Here is a 10038-nt window from a genome sequence, read left to right on the forward strand (position 1 = left end):
CTGCCTTTCTTTTGCCTCAGTATTACTGGATTGAAGAATTGCTGCTTCTTGTTAGGAGGTTCATTTCATTTCCCATTGCTCCCAACTTCATACTTCCAAGCACTGAGAATTTCAAGTGGAGTATAGTGAAGTAGACTTCAGTTTCTCTACATCATTTCTGTATTAGAATTTTTTAATCCTTTCATAATCTTGTTGCATGTTTTTTAACTAAATTAATATGGCCCGAATGAACCGCCCAGCTCCTGTGGAAATCACCTACAAGAACATGAGATTCCTTATCACACACAATCCAACCAATGCAACCTTAAACAAATTTATAGAGGTAAGGTCTGGATGGAATGCTTTTTTTTTTTGTTTTTAAATTTAATACAATGCTTTTAAAACCTAGAACAGTATGTGTTTTAATAATGTATTTACTAATGGGATTCAGTTCTTAAGTGCTCTTCATGTTGACTCAGACTTTGAGTCATAGTGATTCTTGCAAGCAGTGAGGCATGTTGTACAGAATTACTGTGCTCATGAAAATCATTCCTCTATCAAATTGCATCAGTATATTTATTTTTTAATGAACCATAAGCATGATCATAACGGTACTATTACTGATCAACAGGTACAGGGCAGAAAGTAGAGGATATGTAATCTAATTAAAACAAGACAGAACGTTGACAGGATCACAGTTAACTTGCATTTATTAGGTTTTTGTTAATGAATGATCACTCAGTTTTTTAATTTTGTCATGTCTTAAGCAGCTGATTTTCACTGCCATTAATCCATAGAGATGGGGAGAGGAAAGTGCGATATATAAAAACTATCTGGTACTAATTAGATGTGACTGCAAGTATTTGTTGGGTATGCAGAAGTTGTCTAAATAAAGCTAGTTTGGCCATCAGCTGTAGCAACGGAGCCACAGTAGTTTTAGAATTTGTGTGACATACACAGACATATCTGGGACTCCAACTACGTCCATGTTGGCTGAAATCTGGCTTGGCACAAGTTCACATTTGGTAGTGGAGCCATTTTAAAACAAAATTAACTTTGAGGTGTCTAAATCTGTTTTGGTTGCATTTTTTTAATTGCCTTGTAAATGTGGCCTGAGATCTACTTTTGAAACATTTGGGTTTCCCATAGAAGCTTTCCTTTGTGCTCTTGTAGAGGGAACAAAACATCCAAAAGAATGACTACACACCAGTGGTTCCCAACCCTTTTAGACCATGGAGTGGAAGTGACTGCGGACTGGCAAACTGAAGTCCTGAAGTGACCAGCGGAGAAGCAGCCAACCCTTTTTTATTCTCAGTATAAAAAAATAAACAAAAGGTTGGCTGCCGGTCCGCAGTATGCTGGTCACTTCTGGACTTGCAGTCCAGCAGCCAACCTTCCTGTACACCAGCAGCCAAACTTTCGTGGCCCAGTACCAGGCATCAAGGGGTTAGAAACTTTTGCCACACACTATACAGTGCGTGTCACTGGTGCCTTGCTTCAAAAGACTAATAATAATTACTGTGGATTGAGTCAGACTTGTGTGGTAGGTACTGGATATGCAAATAAGGCAAGCTTACTGCAGTGTGGTAGAGTGATGTTTAAACTAGCCAGCTTGCATGCTGGTAGCAGTCTAGTCATGGTAGCACATAGTGTGCTGAAGTAAATCTAGCTTGTGATGTATTTTGTGCTGCCTGAGCTGAACTGGTGTTACTCAGGCCCAGCATACACTAAGGGTCAGCAACCTGTTGCTGTCACAGGCCACTGCTTGCAACCCAGCTCCTGCCACAGGCTGCAGATCTCTACAATTCTTCTGGTAATTAGTGGATGCTTAGGACAGAATGAGGCAGCCAGTGGGACCCTGGGGACACCACTGCTTCTGTAGCTGCAGAATGCCGCCAATTGCCTGGGTTGCCACAGGCAGTAGGTTGCTAACCCCTGATGTAGACAGTTTTGTTTTGATCCTTTGCACAGGAAGCTTTTGGCTAAAGAATATAAATCCCAGATCCCAAGAGTGCCTATTCATGTATTCTAATAGGGAGAGAGTGCCACCCTGCCTAACCTGTGCCATAATAAGTAGATAAAGCTCTTATGCTCTTGCCTCACAAAATCACAAGAACCAGTTCTGAATAAAAATAATGACACCCTTTACCAATTAAAAGGTTGGATAAGTTGCTGGACTGGGCTCACAGACCTGCCTCCCACATGCCAGATCCAATGCATGTGGCACTCGCTCTTGGCTGGTCCAGGACTATGTTGTACATAGGGACAGAATAGGCCATGGAACAGATCCTGAGTCCTGGGCTTTATGCCTTGGAATGGGCTGGGGTATGTCACATGATGTGGGTTAACTCAAAAGATGTGGGGACAGCAAGGTCCAAATGTGACCTGTGTGCCTTATCTTTGACACCCCTCATCTAAAGCTAAGGCATCCCTTCCTCTTCCATTCCAGACACTGACTATTATGGGGGGCTAGTTAGGATTTTTCTTGAGTTTTATTTTTGTAGTGAGTGGTGCTCAAGATCCCTGTCCTGATAAGAGCCTTGTTGTGCTAAATGCTAAGCTTGCCTTATTTGTAGAACACAAATGTAAGATGTGGCCAGTCGTAAATTGGGAAATTATACCATATTACATAATTTCACAGGCTAGTAATGTATGCGACTTGTCCGTTCCAAAATGCTTAGGGTATTTTTAAAAGTAAAAATACTTACAGAATCATAATGGCAATGATGCAATTTAGCATAGCTCCTAATGTGCCACACGGAATAAATAAACACAACAATGTTTTAGTATCACCCAGGCTTTGATCCTCCCCTGACCCAGCCAGGGCCTCATTCACCCAGTGGCAGGGGACGTGGTCTGTATAGATGGTGGAAGTGGGTGGCTAACAGGGCTTAGCTCCTGCCCCCCAGTGCAAGGTAGCAGTAGGGCTGCAAGGCAGCCTAGTTGCAGGATTCCAGTGGCTGAAGCAAGAATGGGGAGGGGTGCATGCGCACCAGTGAAAGAGGGAATGAGGCAGGGGAAGACCCTGCACAGCTAGGGCACATGCAGGACAGAGCCGCAAGCGACTTGTCTGGCGGGGGGTGGGGCGGGGCATGCAGCCTGGCAGGGCATGGGGGGCGCATGCCTCCAGATGTACATGTGGGGCGGAGCGGGCTGGACCCGGGGCAGTGCCTGGCTCTTCCTGGTGCAGCTCTTCGGCTGCACAGATCTTGAGCCAGGCAGCAGCAGTGCTGGGAGCAGAGCTGCAGGCACCTGAAAATTTGCTGTAGCACCCCCCTCCCCACCTGCTCCCAGTGCTGCAGCTGCCAGCATCACTGCCACGCAGCCAAAGAACTGTGCTGGGAAAAGCCTGGCATGTGCCCTCCCCCACCCCCCCCCAGCCTCCATACAAGATGTTCATGGCTCTGTCCTGCACCTGCCCTGCCTATGCAGGGCCTGTCCCTGCTCATTCCCTCGCTCACCACTGTGGGGGAGGGCAGATTGAGGCCCCAGCGGTGAGGGAGAGAGCAGGGCACAAGTAGGAGCTGGGGTTGGGGGAAGTGGGGGTCAAGTGGAGGCCAGAGGGACAATGTGCCTTCCGAGCCTCTACTTGACCTACTGCTGGGCCCAGCCAGACCCTCTCCCCCCCAGTCCCTGCTCCTGCCTGTTCCCTGCTCCCTCCCTTACTGCTGAGGCCTCAGTTTGCCCCCCCCCAGCCCTTTCCCTTCCCTCTGCCTCTTCCCCCACAGACTTACCTGTTGGTGGGAGGGAAGGGGATCTAGCCCCCAAATAATTTTTTCTCCCTCTGTTTCAATCTGCCCCCTCCATCCCTGCCCACAGACTAACCTTGAGGGTCAGGGTGGTGTAGGGTAGATCTTGGGTTGCTTTTTAATTCAAAAAGTTATCTATCCAAAAAGGTTGGAGACCACTGTACTACAGGATAAGCGTATTAGCTGCTAAATTGACAATAAATTGATTTTTACTGTTTGTCTAAAATTTGTTCTTTGAAGGCTGACTTTGAGAGGAGTGTAGATTCCTGTGAATAGGTTATCTTTAGGGGCACCTCTTGGTCTGTAATTTAAATCTGGTCATTGAAAGAATTTGCAGGACCAGCGGTGTACTCGGACTTCAGCAGTGCCAGAAAGAGAGCACTAAATTTGAAGAAACTTTTTTAGAGGTGAAGCAGTGAGGGCTTTTGATGTTATTTTGGTGCATGCTTGAAATCAGCACAGCAGGTGCATTCATAAAAACATTGCTTACTAGGTGGAAGACTATTGTCTGGGTTGGAGGGAATCTTATTGAAACTTTGAAACCTTATTAGTAAGCTGAAGTGTAGGAAGTACTTAGACGTGTCCTGCTGGGAAAGCCAAGTGGTAAAAGTTAGCAGAATGTAGAAAAAAATGTTTTTTTCCTCCTCAGGAACTTAAGAAGTATGGAGTTACCACAGTGGTGAGAGTATGTGAAGCCACTTACGACACAGCTCCAGTGGAAAAAGAAGGCATTCAAGTTTTGGTGAGTGATCTGAAAAATTTGCTTAGAAGTTCTTTATAGCATCATATAGCATTTAGTAGCTCATAATGTCTTTGGTAAGGTCTCAATTTGTCTGAATTTCTAATGCATTTGTCCAAGACGTTTCTAAATGAATGTTATTTTGGAAAAAAGATGGAACCTAAGCAATTTAAATATCACTTTCCAGTTCTTAGTTTATTATCTTGAAACCCAGTTTTCTTGCATACAATACTTGTATCCTGAGCATCCTTGTAACAGATTTTACATCCATCTGCAGTCTTCAGTAAGAAAATTCTTCTAGATTTTCCCACCACCAAAGTTGTTTTACCTGTGCAGGTGCTTACAGTTCTTATCATTACAGTTTTACTTGTACTGTGAACAGGTAACCTTTATGTTGAGTATCCTTACCTCTGAAAACTTGTTTTCTTATTGGAAATTCAAGGGTTATCTAACCTCTTTGCTCTGAAACCCTGCGTTTCTACTTTGATAGGGAAAGCTTCTTATTAATGGGAATATTACTTTTTCTAGGGGCTAAACTTGGCCTAGTGATTTTGAGACAAATCTTGTGGCAGTAGAAGTTCCCTCTTACTGGAACAGAAATGATTCTTCCGCATAAATGATAGGTAGGATTTGGGGAGCCATACCACACCACTTGTATGAAGCGAGCTCATGAAACTCTTAAGGACCATGCTTACATGAATTCTCCACCTTTGCTCATGCTGATTCACTTCCTGAGTGGTTCACTGATGGAAAATGCCCCCTAGCACCAAGTAAAAGTATTAAGTAGATCTGAGCAGTGTTATGTCTGTTGAAGTGCTACAGATTTCCCAGAGCCCTGTCCTATACTCATTCTTCCAGTATTGCACGACTTCATGCCAAGGGGTTCTGTCCACATTAGTAGATGAGAAAAGGCTTTGAGCCAGATATTGACTGTAGAAGAGACTGTTCTCTACATAAAAACCGTCAAGAAACAGCCACAACATCACTTTTTGCCACAGCTTGAAACCATGTAGCAATGACAAAGACTGAGCACAGCTGCGCTCGGCAGTGTCTTTTGGCACCTATACAGCCCAGTTTTGCCTGGTGAAATCCCCTAGTGTGGAGTCCAAAAGAAGCTCCTGGCCAGTACAGCCACTGGAGGTGAGATGGATGTATTTTAAGTTGATAAATAAGGGTGACGGGTATGTTTCATGAGCCCCTGTACAGCCTCTGCTGGGTACATCTGAAAACCTAGTTTCATACGTTCGTGGTTAAAATGAGGCATTACTACAAGGACTGACAGAGTTTAGTTAACGTTAATTAACATTAGATTCATGTTAACTTTTAAAAATGAGCTTACACTACATCTCTAAACTAAATTTCTAAAACTGCGGCTTTTACTTCCAGCCTTTCTGTCATTGTATGTATGATACTTAACCTCTTTAATAGAAGTTTGTATTCAGGTAAGCCCTGAACCTAGTGTTCTGGCCACTGAAATGTGACTGTCCATAAAAAAGATATATGTTGCACATTGCTGCAGAATGAAACCTGCATCTGAAGGTTTCTGAAGCTCCAGGTTAATAATTATTGAATCCCCAGAACTAATAGAAGTAAAAGGAGAATAAAGGTACTTTTGTTTGACAGGGAGATTTCTGCTCAAAACTAGCTAGACTACTCAAAGTAAATTATATCTTTCAAATTAATCCCCTCAGGTCTAAGTTCAGTAATTCTAGGCTTTCTAAAATGTTAAATGGAGGGAAGAACAGCAACTGAGGAGAAACCACTTTATTTTTCTCATTGTATTTGGTGCACCAAACACGTGTGGAATCTGTGTTACTTTATATGAAGTTATTTGTTTATTTTGAATGCTAGGATTGGCCTTTTGATGATGGTGCTCCACCATCCAACCAGATCGTTGATGATTGGCTAAACCTTCTGAAAGTGAAATTCCGTGAAGAACCTGGTTGTTGTATTGCTGTGCACTGCGTGGCTGGTCTTGGGAGGTAAGTGAAGTTCTAAAATCCATCAAATAACTCTTTAGAACTAGGGTCGCTTAGGTTTTTAAAGTTGCTCAGTATTAATATTTCTCTTGGAACTTACAGGTTGTGCATAAAACAAAGTCCTACATGCCCAAGTTGTACCAAATTGAGAGAGGGTGTGAACTGAAAGTGAATAATTATGACTGAGTAACTCCACATGTAAACAAGTCCTAAGCCTACTAGCTAGGGTAAAACATTTGGGGGGTTTTTTCCTAATAAAATTATCAATACTACAATTAAGATGGTGGTAAGGAAACTCTTGTAACCAAAAGTGTCACTGGGAGCAGCAACTGTGAAAGTTCTTTTGAATTAATTCTCTTCATGGAATTATGGGCCTAGAAGTCAACAGCTGTGTAGAATAGTTTTTGAAACCAGTTGGCTATAGTGACATAATTGAAACAAATGTTAAATCCATGTAAAAGTTGGTACATTTCAAGATGATTTTGCAGAAGCTTAATGTCTTGAAAACCTCAGCATTACTGCATTATCTTGAATGATTTTGCCCCGTTGAACGTTATTTACAGTTGTAGCTATCTTGGGACAAATTTGACTTCTTGTATGTTCAGTATTAAAGACTTCTCCTTTTCTACCAGAGCTCCAGTGTTAGTTGCTCTTGCATTGATTGAGTGTGGAATGAAATACGAAGATGCAGTGCAGTTCATAAGACAGTAAGTATAGAATTGGTGTCTGTATTTGTTTAAATCAAAAGACAGAGTTGTTCCTTGGTCATACAATCTGTATTTATGTGGGTATTATCCAAGAATCTTAGACCGGGGTGCTCAGCCTTTAGCTCATGGCCAAATATGGCTGACTGAGCCATTGCATCTGGTCCACTTGGCTTCCCCAGGGTCAGGAAATTTAGTGGAAGGGGAGCAGTGGCCATTAATACAGCCATCCTCTCCCTTTGCCAAATTTCCAAGGCCCATGTGATCTGTCCACCAGGCTGCACTCCCCTTGATCTGGGCCATGCCCCCTTTTCTCCATGGGGCTGAGTCATGCCCCCTTCACCCTATGGGACTGGATTAAGGCCCCCCTCCCCTGATAAGTGATGCCCCCTTTGCCCTTTACCTTTGCCTTCCCTACTGAGCTGGGCTTCCCCTGCTACCAATCCCCCCCGGAGCTGAATAGTGCTTGCTGTGCCAGCCCCAGACACTGGATTGGAACTGGTCCATGGTCATTCCAGGCACTGCCCATCTGGTGATTAGGCTTCTAAGTGTTTTGTTGCATGATTGACTATCTAGAATGTTACACTTAATATTGCAAAGCTACACTGTCAAGTTTCATGGTAGTGACATTGAAAACCTTGTCTCTACAATTTTGTACTGATACAAAGTTTAGCTAAATCTGGCCTCAGTCCTGGGAATAAGATGAATTAGATTCCTATCATAAATAAGGCCCTTGTTTATAAGTAGCCACACAAAGCCTATATTCATGAGTCGTAAGTCTGAAAAAGGCCAAAAAACCCTAAAACATTTTCTGTTCCTGTCACTTAGGAAGAGACGTGGAGCGTTTAACAGCAAGCAACTTCTGTATTTGGAGAAATATCGTCCCAAAATGCGTCTGCGTTTTAAAGACTCTAATGGTCACCGAAACACCTGTTGTATTCAGTAAAGCCAGGCTGCCTGTACTGCTACTTTGGAGATAGAGGATGGAGACTAGAATTGGGCAGATTACATGCAGAAGGATGTCTGGTAGCTTAAGGAGGCTTCCTTAGGAGTACTAATAGACCAAATGGTTGGCAAAAATGCAACTTATGTTTAGATTAATATCCATCTGTTGGAGAGCATGTAAACATTTTTGTTGTACCCAGAAAGTCTACTTGTTCATTACTTACCAATTGAACTGTCCTTGAATCATGCAACCGAGTCTTACTTGTGTATTTTCCAATACTAAAATCTGTCACTATGACATAGATTAGGTGCCAAAACGCCCAGAACAATATATAGGTTTGTTTCTTTAAACTAGTGTAGTCCTTGTGATTCAAGAACTACCACCTGTCCGGACCTTACTTCATCCTTTTTCTTGCAATCATTTCAATATTGAGAATAGGGCCTCTATGGTATTCTGCCTGCTCACTGTATGTTTGTCTCCCACAATCGCACTAGACTATCAGGATTTGCACACTCTTTGATTTTACTAAGACTTACAGTGATTTTCAGTGTCTGTATACCTTTCTGTTATCTAAACCTCTGCATTTTACAAATATCATTAATCTTCTGGTTTCTCATGTAGAGAATAATCCCTTACATTGTACAGAAGCACACAAGTCTTTAACGTCTCCAGACAAAAAGCCTTACAGTTAAATTAATGTTGGCACTTGATGTGCAACTTAGCAGAGGGCCTGAAAAGGTTGGGAGGGGCTATTTAATATTTCTAGTAAAATGTTGCCTTTGTCTTGTGCAGGAAGTATAGAATATGCCCTTTACTTTAGTAAATATTTTTTTAAAATGTAGAAATGCTTTGTTATTGTTGCTAAAACAATTCTTAATCATAAAATTTCTGAAGATCTTGTAATTTCTTTTACTGTACCTATTGAAAGTTGTTTAACAACTATTGCTTTGTTGAAAGTGTGATTTATTTTTGTTTTTTCCTTGAGTTTCTGCAATGAACTGGGCAGATCTCTGTAATATTTTGTATGCCTTTTGAGCTGCGTAACTTAATATTTGGATACTTGATAATTTTGTTTTATTATGTAATTGATAAAATGGTGATGTGTATTAATGTTAGTTCAACCATATATTTATACTGTCTTGGGAATGTGTGGTTATAGTTCTGTGGGAGAAATAATTTTGCCAGTGTTCACCAGCTTGTAAAATCTAGTGCGAGAGCTTAAACATCTAAATAAAGACTGAAATGCACTTACTGAGTATGCTGAAGCACTTCCAGTGGCTCAATACTTAATGGTGTGCTTAATCTACAATCTTATATATGTACCCAGGAGCCTAACTTAAAGAGAACCCGCTTTCTTTCTTGGTCCAAATGTCCCCTCTCTTGTGACATGGTAAGCAAGATAAACATACACATTAAAGAAATACTGTATACAGAATTTTGTGACAACGCTTTTGACTGGCTTGGCCTGTCTGGCTGCATCCAGATGAGCACATTTGCAGCACCACATACTGCACATTGTTATTCTCCATGCTTCAAGGGAGCATCATGGAAGGTTCTTGGGAGGGTTTGACCCTTAAATATCCAAGGGTCAGAAAAACTCCTGGAGAAAAGGCGGAGCGGTGCATGCATAGGCAGTGCATGCTGCTCAAAAGCAGACCTGAGCCACCTGGAGCCATGCTGCAGCTGCTGGTCAGGCTCCATGAAGCAGAATTGCTGCTGCTGCAGCCCCAGGACCCCAGATAAGGCTGCTGGCTCTACTGCCCCTGGGATAACTGGTCATGTGCCAGTGGGCTGATGTTACAGGTGTTCCCCAGGGACAACTAGCAGCAGCACGTGGTGCACTGTTGCTGGTTGTCCCTGGGGAATCACATATCTGCACCATGTGTGGATGGAGCCTCTTTGTAATAAACCATAGCACCCTTGAGTGCCTTAAGATCCTGTC

General features: G+C 42.6%; 1 protein-coding gene across 1 annotated transcript; it reads left to right on the forward strand.

Moving 5' to 3' along the window:
* The first annotated feature begins 181 nt into the window (after positions 1-181).
* On the forward strand, positions 182-9352 carry PTP4A1 (protein tyrosine phosphatase 4A1). The gene is made up of 5 exons (XM_090034500.1): positions 182-322; positions 4378-4470; positions 6319-6449; positions 7079-7153; positions 7979-9352. The coding sequence occupies exons 1-5, from the start codon at positions 218-220 to the stop codon at positions 8094-8096; spliced, it is 522 nt and encodes a 173-aa protein (XP_089890626.1). The 5' UTR covers positions 182-217; the 3' UTR covers positions 8097-9352.
* Positions 9353-10038: the final 686 nt, after the last annotated feature.

Source organism: Crocodylus siamensis, chromosome 1 (genome assembly GCF_052110815.1).
Source record: "Crocodylus siamensis isolate JL-2025a chromosome 1, ASM5211081v1, whole genome shotgun sequence".
NCBI lineage: Eukaryota > Metazoa > Chordata > Crocodylia > Crocodylidae > Crocodylus > Crocodylus siamensis.